The sequence below is a fragment of the Macaca nemestrina genome, chromosome 11, assembly GCF_043159975.1.
Source record: "Macaca nemestrina isolate mMacNem1 chromosome 11, mMacNem.hap1, whole genome shotgun sequence".
Lineage (NCBI taxonomy): Eukaryota > Metazoa > Chordata > Mammalia > Primates > Cercopithecidae > Macaca > Macaca nemestrina.
In genome coordinates, this window is record NC_092135.1 from 69,792,749 (window position 1) to 69,810,839 (window position 18,091).

General features: G+C 42.7%; 2 protein-coding genes across 5 annotated transcripts in view; one reads left to right on the top strand and one right to left on the bottom strand.

Moving 5' to 3' along the window:
* LOC105483242 (solute carrier family 25 member 12) overlaps window positions 1-18,091 on the bottom strand; it is a 227,773-nt gene that overhangs the window by 110,719 nt on the left and 98,963 nt on the right. For 3 of the 4 annotated variants that reach the window (XM_071072930.1, XM_071072929.1, XM_071072932.1), the window contains exon 2: window positions 3,215-3,268. In XM_071072930.1, the coding sequence (XP_070929031.1) occupies window positions 3,215-3,268 (54 nt within the window). Of the gene's footprint in view, window positions 1-3,214; window positions 3,269-4,233; window positions 4,327-18,091 lie in introns of those variants that run through there. The other variant, XM_071072931.1, reaches the window with a different exon arrangement.
* LOC139356980 (large ribosomal subunit protein eL36-like) lies at window positions 14,422-14,865 on the top strand. The gene has a single exon (XM_071072466.1). The coding sequence runs from the start codon at window positions 14,481-14,483 to the stop codon at window positions 14,799-14,801; it is 321 nt and encodes a 106-aa protein (XP_070928567.1). The 5' UTR covers window positions 14,422-14,480; the 3' UTR covers window positions 14,802-14,865.

Consider the following 18,091-nt stretch of genomic DNA (forward strand, 5'->3'; position numbering starts at 1 on the left):
CTTTCCCTTCCCACGAGGCCATATTTCAGACTATCACATGGGAGGAAACCTTGGACAATACCTAGCTTTCCTAGGCAGAGGTCCCTGCGACCTTTGTGTCCCTGGGTACTTGAGATTAAGAGAATGGTGATGACTTTTCACAAGCATACTGCCTTCAGGCACTTGTTTAACAAAGCACATCCTGCACAGCCCCAAATCCGTTAAACCTTGAGTCACCACAGCACACGTCTCTTGCAAGGACAAGGTTGGGGGTAGGGTCACAGATTAATAGCATCTCAAATACAGAACAAAATGGAGTCTCTTATGTCTACTTCTTTCTATATAGACACAGTAACAGTCTGATATCTTTCTTTTCCCCACAGTATTGTATTGAATAAAAGTGCATGGTACACAGCAAATAACCCTTTTTAAATATTGGTTGGGTAAATATGTTAAGTGCTAAAGAAATACATGGTTGGCATGTATTTTTGTCTTCTATTATAGCTAAAATATTAATCAACTATATGCATCTATAAAACTGTTTCTAAACAGTACTGCAAAGCTTCAAACAACTCCAGTTTGAAGTATTCAAGCCAGGAATAAACATCTTTTACTTGGTAACTATCCTCAAATTGATCCAACTAGCAATACTGTATCGTGTGTGTGTGTGTGTGTGTGTGTGTGTGTGTGTGTGTGTGTGAGAGAGAGAGAGAGAGAGAGAGAGAGAGCACAGGAGAGAGAGAGAGAGAAACAAGGTCTTGCTCTGTTGCCCAGGCTGGAGTGCAGTGGTATGATCTTGGCTTACTGCAAACTCCACTTCCCAGAATCAAGCAATCCTCCTACCTCAGCCACCTGAGTAGCTGGGACCACAGGTGGATGCCACCAGGCTTGGTGCCAATTTTTAAAATTTTTTGCAGAGATGAGGTCTCACTATATTGCTCACGTTGGTCTTGAACTCCTGGGTTCAAGTGATCCTCTGGCCTTGGCCTCCCAAAGTGCTGAGATTACAGGTGTGAGCCACTGCACTTAGCCTATATTGTTATCTTTCTTACTGTTTTAGACCTTTCTGAAGGTGAGTATTTACATTCTATTGCTCTCTTATCTATAAATAATGCTTGGGTCAATGTTTCATACTTAGTGCTAAATAAGCAGTTACGAATTCCACAAATTTTCAATATAAAAATAAAGGCATCATCAAAATAATGTGTAAAAAGGTAATAATATGTAAAACAGTAAATGAAAAGCTAAGATTTAAAAGTTGTCAAAGAAGCGGCAGAGGTTGCAGTGAGCCAAGATTGTGCCACTGCACTCCAGCCTGGGCGCCATCTCAAAAAATTAAAAATGAAAACACACACAGGGTCGGGCGCGGTGGCTCACACCTATAATCCCAGGACTTTGGGAGGCCAAGGCAGGTGCATCACGAGGTCAGGAGATCAAGACCACCCTGCCTAACACGGTGAAATCCCGTCCCTACTAAAAATACAAAAAATTAGCCGCGTGTGGTGGCACATGCCTATAGTCCCAGCTACTAGGGAGGCTGAGGCAAGAGAATTGCTTGAACCCCGGAGGTGGAAGTTGCAGTGAGCCGAGATCACGCCACTGCATTCCAACCTGGGTGACAGAGCAAGACTCCACGTCAAAAAATTTTTTAAAAGTTGTTAAAGAGCTAGGGACAGTCCTGGCCATTCTCCTCATACCTCTAACCCATCTCTACCCCCACTCAAAAACAAAAAACAAATCCATACAGAATCACAGTACGTTTTTTTCCCATAGAATTTTTAAAGCTAGAAAGACCTCAATTCCCATTCCCTTATGTACCACTGAGTCCCATATGAGAAGCTGAAACTCCGGAAGGCCAGATGATTAGCCTAAGGGTACAACAGCCAGATAAATGCAGGGCTGGGAATTAACTCCGTATTCCTAGGCAGTACTCAGATACCTAGACAGTATTCTTTTCACTACATCATACAGCATTTCAACTGATTTCTTCCATATCTACTTAGTCTAGAACATAAAATTATATCACAAGAACTCTTCACAAAACAATTGAGTATAATCACATGGTATGGTGAATACTGATATATTTTTGGCTATTTTCAAGAATGCCTGCGAGGAATAAAGTCTTCAAATCATAAATGGACCATTTCTGTCATTATAATTACTTCTGTTCTGGAAAAAAATGCTTCCCGTATCAGATTTTATAACCTTTAAGATTCCTATTTTCACAAATTATTTTTCATAAACTACACATACGTATGGTCAACTATGCAGCGTCTTCCCCAACAATAGCTTAAGCAAACCACATGTCTCGAAAACGTCATCTATTCCAGGCTCATCAGCATATGTTAGAATCTATTCCTAATATAGACTCATAGACTTTTGGAATGGGAAGGAACCTTGGAGATCACCTCTCATTTCACAGAGGAAAATAATACCCAGCAGGGACCTGCCCAAGGTCAATGTGTCTTCGTAAGAACCCACGTCCAGAATAGAAAGTTCTCAAAAGATTTCAGAGAGAAACGCAGTATTTGGTGAAACACCTTAGCTTGCCTCCCTTTACATTTACTTCTTAAGTACAACTTCCAGCATAGGAAACTTTAGAAATTTAAGAAAAGCAAGCAAAACAAAAAACTAAACCAACCTTTTTTTTTTTTTCTTTTCTTTTTAAGTCTACAGCCAAGTCACTGATCCTAAAAGCTTAGAAGTTAAGGTAGACCATTGCAAGAATCTTAAGAGGTAACATTTTGTAACAAAATCCCCAAAGGCTTAAGGATACAATATAAGTAAGACACACAAATTAAGAATAGCCATAATATTCTTATCTGTCAAATTACGTGAAGGATAGCTCATAAGCAGGAGAACTTCGTAAACATGCAACTTTCAAGGAAGAGAATTTTAGTTATCATAACTATTAACCATACAAGAGTGCCAATACATTTTGAAATTTTATCTTGGTCTCTGTGCTTAAGCTGGAAATTATTTTTTTAATACATATCTTAAGTCATGTAAAAAAAAAAAAAAAAGCAGTAACTTGAGGAAAACCTTTTACCAACCCTTAATTAAAAGAAGGCCTTTAATCAAAACTTAATAAGAGAAGTATAAGCTATACTGTCCGGTCATGTTTGAAAGAATACATGAAAACTGAACATTCCTCAAAGTTAAGGCATGACTAGGACTAAGGACATGTATGTTTTTTGTTTTTGCAATGAAAGGCACACTCTGCAAGCCAATTTACCTGTAGAAATATGTTTCTTAACTCATGAGGATCCCCTCGCTTAGTTGTCTGCACCTGTAAGCAAAAAAGCAAAAAAAAAAAAAAAAAAAAAAAAAAAAAAAGCCAGTTAATGCTTCACCAGAGACCACACAATCTCTTCAGATTAGAGTTCACATGGCTAACAATCAATGCTCCTATCTTTTATCATTTAGTTTAAAACAAACTAAAAGCCCTAATTGCTGATAAGAACTGTCAAACTGGATAACTATGACTATAGGGCAGAAAAACAGGTGTGAATAGCCTAAGATACAGCAAATCTACCGGACAGTGCTTCCTCCGGACTGGAAAGGGAAGGCAATGAGGATCTTTTACTTTACTCCACATCTACTAGCAACACAGTTGTAACCACCCACCTTCAAATCAAGAAGCTAACAAGAGTGGATCAACAGGAAAGTTAAATCACCCAAATTAATCACTTGGCCTAGCAGCCTTTCTCCATGAAAAGCAAACCCAACATGTAATTATCTCCGCGTCCCTCTCCCCATCCAACCTAAAATATAAGAGCTGCTACAAATACAAATACTTTCGATAGCCTGCAATCTGCAACGCAAAAGCCAACCATTGCCCTCGGCCTTGAGGCCCCAAATTATTCAATACTTGCTCCCTCCCCCACCGCAATTCACTGATACCCTGGCTATCCCCAGCTTTATTTCCCACTTCCTCCCACGCCCTTTCTGATGCCCTCCAACTCCGGGCTCACAATCCCATGCACCTAGGACAGGACATTACTCTTCCTTCACTGACCAGTGTTACCGTACGAGCCCCTTCAACTCACAATCCCTCCTCCTTCCCCTCCCCCAGCCGGGCATCCCCTCCTCCGGTCCAAGCCCCGCACAGCTCTCCCCGCAGCGAGCCGGAGCCCCAGGACAAGCTATCTAAGACCTAGGCAATGAATGAAATGGGAAGCAGTTGGGGGCTGCAGGCAGGGCGCTCAGAATGTCTCTTATGCAATAAAAGCAGCAGCAGAGAGTTGGAGTCACCTTGACCGCCATGCTGTGCTCGGAAGCCGGGGACGAGCGAGTGAGCGAGCAGGGCCGAGCTGTCAGGGCGCGCGCGCGCCGCCTCCCCGGCCGCGCCCGCCCTCCCTCTCGCCGTCGCCGCGCGCGTCCCTATGCAAATGAACTCGGGACGCGCCGCGTGCGGAGAGAGGCCCGGCGCCCAGGTCAGAAAGGCAGCTGGCCCCGGGCCCGCCGGCCGGCCGGGCGGAGGAGGGGGACGCGCCTCCCACGGGGAGGACAAGCGCGACCCGTGGGATCCTGACGCGCCGCGTGGTTGCCAGAGCTAGGTCGCCGCCAGGAAAGCCCCGGGTTTCCTAAGGCCTCTTAGTGGGTGTGGCTTTGGGCACCGACCAGCCAAAGTCGTTTTCCCCAAGGCTTTAAGGAACATTTGGGGCCTATATTGGGCAAGATTTCCACGGATCAAAGAGCACTTCCCATTAATAACAATGAATTAATGACAGCTGATGGCAAATACCGACAAAAAAAGATTGGGAACCACTCACCCTAGGAAAAACTTAAGTAAACATAACTTGAGACATATGCTCCTAAATTGGCATGGGATGAATACGCTGAATTTATTTTTGCTTTGCGTCCTATTATAACGGTTTATTAGTAGACTCACTCCACTTTCCTAATCACCCAAATCCTGTGTACAATGAGAAAAAACTCCATTTGTCTTTGACAGGGCTGGCAATGAATCGCTTGTCCATATATGAACAGAAAGTAATTCTCCATTGGATTTCTAGCCCTACCTAAGAAGTAGAAGTAGTAACTCTATCTGGAACCAAAACAATGTTTCTAAACCCGAGTCTTGCCAATATGACTGTATTAGACTACATATTGATTCAAACTTGTGTGGGTATCCATTATATGCCTGACATGGTCCTGCCTGTAAATAATGCAAATAACTTATAGCCCCCACCCTCTAGGGGCTTACAGATGGTCAATGTTTCTCCACAATCCCAATCACATGTGTATCATGTGTATGTGTGTCTGTGTGTATGTCTGTGTGTGAGTCTCGCTCTGTCGCCCAGGCTGGAGTGTAGTGGCGCCATCTTGACTCACTGCAACGTCCACCTCCCAGGTTCAAGAGATTCTCCTGCCTTGGCTTCCCAAGTAGCTGGGATTACAGGCACCCGCCACGATGCCCAGTTAATTTTTTGTATTTTTAGTAGAGACAGGGTTTCACTATGTTGGCCAGGTTGGTCTCAAACTCCTGACCTCTGATGATCCGCTCACCTCGGCTCCCCAAAGTGCTGGGATTACAGGCGTGAGCCACCGCGCCCGACCCTATGTGTGTTTTCATTTTTAATTTTTTGAGATGGAGTCTTGCTCTGTGGCCCAGACTGGAGTGCAGTGGCGCTATCTTGGCTCACTGCAACCTCTACCTCCTGGCTTCAAGCGATTCTCCTGCCTTAGCCTCCAAAGTAGCTGGGATTACAGGTGCACACCACCATGCCCGGCTAATTTTGTATTTTTAGTAGCTATGGGGTTTCGCCCAAGCCACTTATAATTAGACACTATAAATGACACACTTTAGGGCTTCTCTATACTGTACAACTATTCTCCCTATATGAACATTTGCTGTCATTGAAATAAATTCTCGTTTTGGTGGAAATGGAAGAAAGGGGTATCAAAAATCAGAAGAAATAGTTGTACTCCTGCTGTTATGTCTTTTCCTGAACTGTCTTCCTCATACTCTGACTCTAAATCCTATAAATTATGCGGTGGAGATGATGGTGATCTTATTTTTGGACCACAGCCTTCTTTATTCCCTTGGTGAAGCAATAACAAACAGTTTTCTTTTCAATGAATTTTGGAAGGAATTCATGGAATGAGCTGCTCTAAACATATACGGCTGTGAATACACTATCACTATACTTATTATGTATAACCTGGTATTTAGTAGGACACTGTATAATCAGATGGAGGATTGAACTAGATGAGCTTTAATGCTTCTTCAAACATTCTAATTTCATGATTTAAAAGGAGCCAAATTTTAGTTAATAGACATTTATTGAGTGCCTTGCGTTTGTATAAAACGTGTTGCGGCCAGGTACAGTGGCTCACACCTGTAATCCCAGCACTTTGGGAGGCCAAGGCAGGCGGATCACAAGGTCAGGAGTTGGAAACCAGTCTGTCCAATATGCTGAAACCCTGTCTCTACAAAAATACAAAAATTAGCCAGGTGTGGTTGCGAGCACCTGTAGTCCCAGCTACTCAGGAGGCTGAGACAGAAGACTCTCTTGAGGCCAGGCACGGTGGCTCACACCTGTAATCCTAGCACTTTGGGAGGCCAAGGCAGGTGGATTGCCTGAGCTCAGGAGTTCAAGACCAGCCTGGGCAACACAGTGAAACCCTGTCTCTACTAAAATACAAAAAAGTTAGCCAGGCGTGGCGGTGTGCCCCTGTAGTCCCAGCCACTTGGGAGGCTGAGGCAGGAGAATTGCTAGCACCCGGGAGGTGGAGGTTGAAATGAGCTGAGATAGTGCCACTGCACTCCAGCCTGGGCAACAGAGCGAGACTCTGTTCTCTGAAAAAAAAAAAAAAAAGAAGAAGAAGAAGAATCACTTGAACCCAGGAGGCAGAGGTTGCAGTGAGCCGAGATCACACCACTACACTACAGCCTGAGCGACAGAGCAAGACTCTGTCTCAAAAAACAAAAAACAAAAAAACTTGTGTTGCAGCTACAGGAAACATAAGAGAAATAGCATAATTCCCAAAGTAGAGAGAATATTTTACCGAGGCAAGTGCTACCATTCTTTTTTTTTTTTTTTTTTTTTTTTTTTTTTTTTGAGATGTAGTTTCACTCTTGTTGCCCAGGCTGGAGTGCAATGGCATGATCTTGGCTCACCGCAACTTCCACCTCCTGAGTTCAAGCGATTCTCCTGCCTCAGCCTCCCGAGTAGCTGGGATTACGGGCATGTGCCACCATGCCTGGCTAATTTTGTATTTTTAGTAGAGATGGGGTTTCTCCATGTTGGTCAGGCTGGTCTCGAACTCCCGACCTCAGGTGATCTGCCCAACTCGGCCTCCCAAAGTGCTGGGATTGCAGGCATGAGCCACAGCACCTGGCTTACTATTCATTTTTTAATGAATAATGTGAAATGAATTATATTGAAACCTGTTGTCCTGTGCCAGTGCCCAAGGCAGCTTTAGGTAATGAGGGAGTAAAGACTGTGTGGCTTGCCACATATTCTCACTCCAATCAGAAATATATAACTGGGAGAATAAACATCCTGCCGGGTCCCTCAGCTACCCACCCCTACTCTACCCCTGTGGATTTATTTGGATGATTTTTGTTTCCCTCCTACTTAGAGGTCAGTGAAGAAGAATACTTTGGACCTGATCCAAAGTAAAGAATAAAGTGTCACTTTAAAACTTGTGTGGGAGAAAAGCAAAGGTCCCAAAATAGCCAAAACAAATTTGAGAAGGAACAAAGTTGGAGGACTTAGACTACCTGGCTTCAAGACTTACTCTAAAGCTTAAGAAATTGCTACAGTGTAGTGCTGCTGGCTGGCATACGAATTGATAAACAGATCAATGGAACAGAATAGAGAGCCCAGAAATAGATCCAAAATTATAAAGTCATTGGACCTTTCTTTCTTTCTTTTTCTTTTTTCTTTCTTTCTTTTTTGTTTCTCTTTCTTTTCTTTTTCTCTCTCTCTCTCTCTCTCTCTTTGATTTTTCTTTTCTTTCTTTTCTGTTTTTTTTAAGACAGGGTCTCACTCTGTCACCCAGGCTGGAGTACAGTGGCATGATCATGGCTCACTGCAGCCCCAACCTCCTAGGTTCAAGCAATCCTCAGACTTAAGCCTCCTGAGTAGCTAGGATTATAGGCATGCACCACCATACCCAGCTAAATTTTTAATTTTTGTAGAGAAAGCGTCTCACTATGTTACCCAGGCTGTTCTTGAACTCCTAGGTTCAAGCAGTCCTCCTGCCTTGGCCTCCCAAAGTGCTGGGATTACAGGTGTGAGTCATCTTGCCTGGCCAAAGTCATTTGATTTCTAACAAAGTTGCCAAAGCAATTCAGTGGGGGCAAGGAATCTTTTCAACAAATGATGCTAGAATAACTAGATATCAGTGTGGGAAAATTAATGAACCTAAATCCCTACCTCACACCATATACTAAATTTGATTTGAGATGAATCATAGACCTAAATGCAAAAGCTGAAGTCATAAAGCCGCCCCCAACAGCTTTAAAAACAAAGGTTTTAGTGGGAAACATAAAAGAGTATCTTTGTGGCTAGGTGCCATGACATGTGCTTGGAGTCCTAGCTACTCAGGAGGCTGAGGCAGGAGGATCACTTGAGGCCAGGAGTTCAAGGCTGTAGTGATAATCATGGCTGTGAACAGCCACTGCACTCCAGCCTGGGCAACACAGTGAGACCCTGTCTCTCTAAAATATACATACATATAACGTATATAACATATATATTTTATATATATACATATTTATAGAATAGAGAGATCTATCTTTGTAACTTGGAGGTAGGTAAAGTTTTCTTAATCAAAACCTAAAAAGCAATAACGATAAATTAAGAAATTGATAAATTAGATTTCACTAAAGGTAAAAATGTCTTTTCTTTTTTTTTTTTTGAGACTGAGTCTGGCTCTGTCGCCCAGGCTGGAGTGCAGTGGCCGGATCTCAGCTCACTGCAAGCTCCGCCTCCCGGGTTTATGCCATTCTCCTGCCTCAGCCTCCGGAGTAGCTGGGACCACAGGTGCCCGCCACCTCGCCCGGCTAGTTTTTTGTATTTTTTAGTAGAGACGGGGTTTCACCGTGTTAGCCAGGATGGTCTCGATCTCCTGACCTTGTGATCCACCCGTCTCAGCCTCCCAAAGTGCTGGGATTACAGGCTTGAGCCACCGTGCCCGGCTAAATGTCTTTTCCTCAAAATATAGCATTAAGAAAATGAATGGCCGGGCGCGGTGGCTCAAGCCTGTAATCCCAGCACTTTGGGAGGCCGAGGCGGGCGGATCACAAGGTCAGGAGATCGAGACCACAGTGAAACCCCGTCTCTACTAAAAATACAAAAAATTAGCCGGGCGCGGTGGCGGGCGCCTGTAGTCCCAGCTACTCAGGAGGCTGAGGCAGGAGAATGGCGGGAACCCGGGAGGCGGAGCTTGCAGTGAGCTGAGATCGCGCCACTGCACTCCAGCCTGGGCAACAGCGTGAGACTCCATCTCAAAAAAAAAAAAAAAAAAAAAGAAAATGAATAGGCAAGGTATTAACTGGGAGAAAATATTAGCAAAACATATACACAATAAAGGACTAATATCCAGGATATATCCTAAATCTCAATGATATCAATGATAAAACAACCTAGTTCTAAAAATTGGCAAAAGACTGGAAAAGAACTTTACAAAATAAGATATACAAATGGTCAATCACACATGAAAAAGTGTACAACATCACTAGTCAGCAGGGAAATGCAAATTAAATCACAGTGAGAAGGTACTACTACACATCTACTAGAATAGCTAAAATTAAGGACTGAAAACACCAGATGCTGGCAAGGATATGGAGCAACCAGAGTGCTTATTCACTATAGTAGGCGTGTAAACTGGTATAATTATTTTGAGAAAAAGTCTAGCAGGTTCTTGTAAAACTAAACATACACCTACCTATGACCAAGCAATTCTATCTCCCAATATTTACCAAAGAGAAATGAAAATATATGTCTATTAAAAGACCTGTACAAGAATGTTCACAGCCACTTTATTCATAATAGCCCAAAACTGGAAATAAGCCCAAAACTGGAAATAACCCAGGTGTCCATCAATAGAAGACTAGATAAACTATGGTATATTTGGAGAATGGAATACTATTGAGAAATAAAATGGAGTAAACTGATGATACACACAACAACATGGACAAGTCTCAAAAGTATCATGCTAAGTGAAAGAAGCCTTGCATAGACTCATGTAGTACAAAAGAGCATATACCATATGATTCCGTTTATACAAAGTTCTAGAACCAGCAAAATAAATCACTGGTGAAAAAAAATTTGAGCCATGATTGCCAGAGAGTAACTGACTAGAAAGAGGAATAAGGGAACTATGTGAAGTGATAATAGTAGTATATGCCTTGCCTAGGGGCTTAGATAACAGGTGTATGCATTTTTCAGAACTTAGTGAATGTAAACATAAGGTTTGTACATTTAATTACAAATGTGTGTAAATTTCCTTCAAAAGGAAAAACAAGTTGAGCAAATATTGAACTCTAGCCCATGATATATTTAGGGGAGAGAATACTAGTATTTTAAATTTACTTTGAAATGCATTAAAGAAATAAGAAAGATTTACGGATGGATAGAGAAGTGGATGAATAGGAATATGATTTCTAACTGTGGCAGTGTATACAGGAGTTCACTGAAAAAAATTCTTGCAACTTTTCTAAATGTTCTAAAATTTTCATAATAAAAGGTCAGGGAAAATTTGTGTTGGTCTTTGTGTTTCTAAAGATGGCTATCCATGTATGTAATTCTGTTGTTTGGTCAGAAATTGTACTGGGACTTATTTCTTAACCACTAATAGGCCTCTGCATTGTTGGGGAGGAGGAGAAAGAACTGAAATTGCTTGACAAATAATATACTTCTTTTATGGGGAGGGGAATCTGTGAAAATTATATTGCATTGAGAAGGCTGGGCATAGTGGCTCATGCCTATAATCCCAGCACTTTGGGAGGCCAAGGCGGGCAGATCACTTGAATCCAGGAGTTCGAGACCAGCCTGGCCAACATGGTGAAATCTCATCTCTATTAAAAATATAAAAATTAGCCAGGCGTGGTGGTGCCCACCTATAATCCCAGCTACTCAGGAGGCCGAGAAAGGAGAATTGCTTGAACCCACAAGGCAGAGGTTGCAGTGAGCCGAGATTGTGCTACTGCACTCCAGCCTGGGCGACAGAGCGAGACTCTGTCTCCAAAAAAAATAAAAAAATAAAAAAATTAATTTTATATTTATATCTATATAGCATCAAGAAATAAAATGTTTTCCTTAACATCAGAACTAATTATATGTCCTTGGAATCACGCACGTTTGGGTGTATATGTGTGTTCGGTCTAATAGTTATCCACAGGAAAACTAGAAAAAGAATGTGAAAGTATATTTGCATAACATACTGACAGGTACTTTGGAAAGAACCAGACTTGGAATCTAAAGCCTAACTTGGCACTCCTCTACTGAAATGCAACCGGGATGTAATTCTAGACCGAGAAACTCAGACTTAGGTGAGGAAGATCCTGCAATTGGTCATTGTGTCCTTGGATTGCCCTGTTGGGGGAAGGAGAACTAATCATAGGATGACACCAACTCTTTTGAGTAGGAGGTTTCTAAAAAGGGGAGGACAGGTTTGTACTCATTAAGGAAGAGAAGTCTACAGACCACAAGGCAAGTAAGCTAGGAGTTGGGATATGCCCAGGAAGAAACTTCTCCTGAAGAATTATGTTAGAGAAGTAATGTAATATTGATCAGTATCAAATCGTATGAATCAGAAGGATAATTGGGAAGTTTAAGCTAGAAAGTTTTGGAGAAACAGTATGAAACAGCTAGACCTTAAGGAGAAACAGATCTTGTGAAGAGAGACAAGTCGAGGAGAGAAGTGGGTAGAATTATGGAATTCTTGACTCTAGTCAAGCCAATATAGACAATACATCATGGAGTAACTGATCTACATAGTCTTGCCTGTACTATGCCTTGCTATCACTGCTTGAAAAGAAGAAGAAACAGTTGCTATTTGCTCACTCTCCTGTTACTTTGCTCTTCTGTCACCCTGAGTGAATGGGCTTGCCTGGATGGTTTGGGGTGAGGATAGGAAATAAAATAGGGAGTCAACAGTTATAATTCCTCTAATCATCCCCAACCCTTCAATAAAACACTATCTGTGAACAAGTGTTGTGTTGATGGCATGGAAGAAAAATCACAGTAATAGGAAGTATAACCTTCCTCGGTGAAGTGCTAACCCCTTCACTGAGATCCATGTGGCAGTAGCAGCAACATCATCTCATTAAAAACAGTAGGCTCAGCGTTCTACATGGATAACAGCACCTAAGTGAGTGTAAGCCAAGACCTAACAGAATGGTAATGAGGAGCATGGACCACGGAGAAGCAACTGCTCAGTAGATGAGACAAATCCTTCTTTGTCTTAAACATACTAAAGAACATTGCAGGGGGAGGCCGAGACGGGCGGATCACGAGGTCAGGAGATCGAGACCATCCTGGCTAACCCGGTGAAACCTCATCTCTACTAAAAAATACAAAAAACTAGCCAGGCGAGGCGGCAGGCGCCTGTAGTCCCAGCTACTCGGGAGGCTGAGGCAGGAGAATGGTGTGAACCCGGGAGGCGGAGCTTGCAGTGAGCTGAGATCTGGCCACTGCACTCCTGCCTGGGCGATAGAGCGAGACTCCGTCTCAAAAAAAAAAAAAAAAAGAACATTGCAGGGAGAGTGGGATGCTTCGTCATATGGAATTCTATATGGCTATGAAGTTCTACTCTATCTCCAAGACACTATATGTGCCTTCTTATTATTGATATCTGTAAGCAGGAAATATGAAGGGAACATAATCATCTAAAATGATTAAGTAACAATGCACATATGAGGATTCTTAATTGTGTGGTAAATTTATGCGAGAGAGGTTTAGACAAAGAAAAAAATCAATTTAAGCTGGATGGTAAACAAAAGGTTTCATGGAAACAATAACTCACCACTTCTTTAATTCAGCATTTTTCTGCATTCCTTCCAGGTCTTATTATTGTACCCTTCTTCCTTCATTCATACCCTCAGTCCTAACACTTATCTCAATGCCTGCTGTTAATCATGTAGGTATTAATTAAATGGTTTATTGATCATTCCTAGCCAGTTTCTCTACCAATAGCCAATTAGTCCCCTTATCTTTCCTAAGTGAAGGACATTACTATTGCCCTTGTTGCTTGAGTCAGAAAGCTGAGTATCAGACTCTCCCTTGTTCCTCACATTCAAATAGCCACCCAGTCCCGCATTTTCCATTCCCTTCAGTACTTTTAAAATCTCTTCTCTTGGCCAGGCATGGTGGCTCATGCATGTAATCCCAGCACTTTGGGAGGCCAAGGCGGGTGGATTGCCTAAGCTCAGGATTCAAAACCAGCCTGGGCAACATGGTGAAACCCCTTCTCTACTAAAAATACAAAAAATTAGTTGGGTGTGGTGGCAGGCACCTGTAATCCCAGCTACTTGGGAGGCTGAGGCAGGAGAATTGCTTGAACCCGGGAGGCGGATGTTTTAGTGAGCTGAGATCGTGCCAGTGCATTCCAGCCTAGGTGACACAGCAAGACTGTCTCAAAAAAACAAACAAACAAACAAACAAACAAACTCTTCTTTTAATTATAATAGCCTTTATTGTGCCTTCTAATTCCTCTCTGTTTCCAGTTCTCCATTTTCTGCCTCCTGTCACTACCCTCAAATCCATTCTCCACAGTGCTACCAAGTGTTTGATCTAAAATAGAAATTTAATTTTGTCACTTGCCCATCCTTCACTGGCTCTCTACTGACTTCAATATAAAATCCAAACTTGGCCGGGCACGGTGGCTCACGCCTGTAATCCTAAAACTTTGGGAGGCCGAAGCGGGCGGATCACCTGAGGTCGAGAGTTCACGACCAGCCTGACCAATATGGAGAAACCCTGTCTATACTAAAAATACAAAATTAGTCGGGCATGGTGGTGCATGCCTGTAATCCCAGCTACTTGGGGGGCTTGAATTGCTTGAACCTAGGAGGTGGAGTTTGTGGTGAGCTGAGATCGCGCCATTGCACTCCAGCCTGGCAACAAGAGTGAAACTCAGTCTCAAGAAAAAAAAAAAATCCAAACCCTTCTGTATGGTGAAGAGTGGGGGTTTCCTAATCTGGCCCCTTCTTCTTACTTATATCTTACTACTCCTGTACTTGTTCCTTTAGTCATAAGAATGTGAAGCTTTTGTGCTATTTCCTTTGCTAGGAATATTTTACTCTACATCTACTCCAATTGAGATACAGCTTAAGACGCTCCTCCTCCAGGCCGGGTGTGGTGGCTCATGCCTGTAATCCCAGCACTTTGGGAGGCCGAGGTGGGAGGATCACTAGGTCAGGAGATCGAGACCATCCTGGCTAACACGGTGAAACCCCATCTCAAAAAAAAAATACAGAGATATCCCAGAGTTCCGCTCGCCGCCAGCCCTTCCGCCAGGGCCGCCACGGGAGAGCAGTAGCCATGGCTCTACGCTACCCTATGGCCGTGGGCCTCAACAAGGGCCACAAGGTGACCAAGAACGTGAGCAAGCCCAGGCACAGCCGCCGCCGCCGCGGGCGTCTGACGAAACACACCAAGTTCGTGCGGGACATGATTCGGGAGGTGTGTGGCTTTGCCCCGTACGAGCGGCGCGCCATGGAGTTACTGAAGGTCTCCAAGGACAAACGCGCCCTCAAGTTTATCAAGAAAAGGGTGGGGACGCACATCCGCGCCAAGAGGAAGCGGGAGGAGCTGAGCAACGTATTGGCCGCTATGAGGAAAGCTGCTGCCAAGAAAGACTGAGCCGCCTCCCCCGGCTTCTCCGTGAAATAAAGAACAGCTTGACCGAAAAAAAAAAAAAAAAAAATACAAAAATGAGCCTGGGCGACACAGCAAGACTCGTCTCAAAAAGAAAAAAATAAAATAAATAAATAAAAGAAGCTCCTCCTCCAGAAAACAATTCCTAGCCCCCTTTTCCCATTTAGGGTAGCCTCCCTCTGGGCACTAACTGTATCCTATGCATAGTATTTATCACACTTTGTTGTTGTTGTTTTTTGAGATGGAGTTTTGCTCTTGTTGCCTAGGCTGGAGTGCAATGGCACCATCTTGGCTCACTGCAACCTCTGCCTCCCAGGTTCAAGCGATTCTCCTGCCTCAGCCTCCCAACTAGCTGAGATTATAGGCATGTGCCACCACACCCAGGTAATTTTGTATTTTTAGTAGAGACAGGGTTTCTCCATGTTGGTCAGGCTGGTCTTGAACTCCTGACCTCAGGTGATCCACCCACCTCGGCCTCCCAAAGTGCTGGGATTACAGGCGTGAGCCACCGCACCTGGCCTAATTACACTGTTATAATTACCTCTTTTCTTATTATCATTTCCACTGGTGGCTTTCAAACTACTTTACTAACCCACACCTATATATTAAAAAAAAAAAAAATCTTTTTTTTTTACGACTCCAGTACATACCAAAATAAAAATTTCACACAGCAGTACTGAACCTTAAAACATGCAACACACTCTGATATTTACTATTCCACAGTATATTTCTTTATTCCTAATTTTGGTTTCAACACACTAAATTGATATGCATGACCCTTTAGTGAGCCAAATTTACAGTTTAAAAATATTGCAATAGAATGTGAACTCACGTAGATTCTACAGCATGGTAGATGCTCAATGTAGGAATTGAAGAAAAAGATAAATATCTGTGTATCCCTAGCAATTAGTGCAAGGTAAGGTACAAAGCAGTGGTTAATAAAAATGTTTGAGAACAAAATAAACACAATTCTGGGATAGATCATCTCCATGAATCATATTCCCCCCCATCACTTTCCTTTTTAAGAATGAAGATTTCTTGGTCAAGCGCGGTGGCTCACACCTGTAATTCCAGCACTTTCGGAGGCCAAGGCGGGTTATTCACCTGAGGTCAGAAGTTCGAGACCAGCCTGGCCAACATGGCAAAACCCCGTCTCTACTAAAAATAACAAAAAAATTAGCTGGGTGTGGTGGCGCATGCCTGTAATCCCAGTGACTCAGGAGGCTGAGGCAGGAGAATCACTTGAACCCAGAAGGCGGAGGTTGCAGTGAGCTGAGATTGTGCCATCGCACTTCAACCTGGGCAACAAGAGCAAAACTCTGCCTCAAAATAAATAAATAAGTATTACAAGATATGAAGATGAAAGTATAGACATGTAAAAACATATACAGAGACAGGCAAAACCAGAGAAAGAATAAAAATTGTTGTAAAGGGGATGATGAGATAGAGAGGCACGATTCTAAAAGCCAGCTGTTAGGTCTTCTTCCAAAAATGGCTTGATGTGGTAAAGTCACCAATGTCCAAGATATGGTCATCAGTTCTCTATGTCATAAATCATCTTGTAAATGACCCAAATATCACTTAAGCTAAAGAAATTAACAAGATACTGATGAATAACCAATATTTATAACCAATATTGGTTATAAATAACCAATAGCTAATATTTATAGAGTACTTACTTTGTTTCAGGCACTATTCTAATCACTTTCTATGAATCTATCCACAAACAACTCCGAAGTAGGGTAATTTCATATCATTATCTCCATTTCAAAGGTGAGGAAACTGAGACTGTGAGATTAAGCAGCTTTCCCAAGGTTATAAAACTAATAAATGGTAATAAAGTTATAAAAAGAATAATAATGCAAACGTAGTGAAAAGTCTCTCAGAAAGTAGAGCAACACGCCAAGAAAGAGAGGGAAAGGATTTAAATACAAAGAACGAATTCAGGTGGCCAATAATTGAATTCTAAGAGGTCTGGGGAAAATAGAAATTTAGCATGATAGAAAAGAAATTATCAAATAAACAACACGAGAACTTTTCATATCCAAAAGATGAGTATTCAAAGTGTTCTCTGTGTACCCAAAACAATGAATAAGAAAGCCTCCATACCAAGGCACATTTTGAAATATCAGAACGTTGGAGATAAAAAGAAAAAAAAAAAAAAAAACAGGAGGAGGTGAAAGCAGCCTCTCTCATTATCTCACAAAATAATCCACTGGAGAAATTTTTTTTTGAGACAGAGTCTTGCTCTGTCTCCCAGGCTGGAATGTAGTGGCGTGATCTTGGCTCACTGCAACCTCCGCCTCCCGGGTTCAAGTGATTTTCCTGCCTCAGTCTCCCAAGTAGCTGGGACTACCAGTGCGCGCCACCATGCCCAGCTAATTTTTCTATTTTTAGTAGAAACGGCATTTCACCATATTGGTCAGGCTGTTCTTCAACTCCTGACTTCATGATCCACCAGCCTCGGCCTCCCAAAGTGCTGGGATTACAGGCATGAGCCACCACGCCTGGCCTCCACTAGAGAAATTTTTGCCTGTTTCCCCACAACCTTGGGCTCACAGATTTTGAGGCCCTAGTGTCCAAGGAAGAAATGCTTCCACCGAGAAACACCATCATGGGTCAGAGGAATTGGAAACTGAAACTGCCCCCTGGAGATTATGGCCTTCTCCAGCTGCAAAACTAGAAGCAGAAAAGGGTCACCACAGCCAAGGGGTGATTAATCCCCAATATCAAGGAGAAATTGTGTTGTTACTATAAATGAGGCAAGGATGACCATGTCTGAATCCCAACTGAGGCAAATCGTAGAGACAGCCAATTCAACAGAAGTCAGTCCATGGTGCACTCAGACCATTTGGAAATTAGGGTTTGGGATACTGTACTAAAGAATAAAACATAGTCAAGGTGCTTACGGAAATGAGGGGACACAGAATGAGGGGTGGAAAAAGGAAGTTATGATTATCAACTTAGGCCTTATAACCACCCACAGAAGTGGGGTTCAATAGCAGCTTCATTTTACATTATTCTTCATCCTTATTCCACCTGTACCTTATACGAAGAGCATTGGCATTGGCTAACATTTCAAATTTCATCATCCTCTGATGATATGATAGGTGTGGGACTATGTGTGTTTACTGTGTTAGCAACACTGATTGCCACACAAGGGATGATATGTGAATTTCTTACAGGCAAGTGACACCTGTAAGACATTGGGGCTTGAATTGCCTTTACAGTATTCCACCTAGGCCTACTGACAGGAGACCACAGCAGCAAGAAGC

Excerpts from the sequence above, each read along its gene's own strand:
- LOC139356980 (XM_071072466.1), top strand. The coding sequence starts at position 14,481 with ATGGCTCTACGCTACCCTATGGCCGTGGGCCTCAACAAGGGCCACAAG.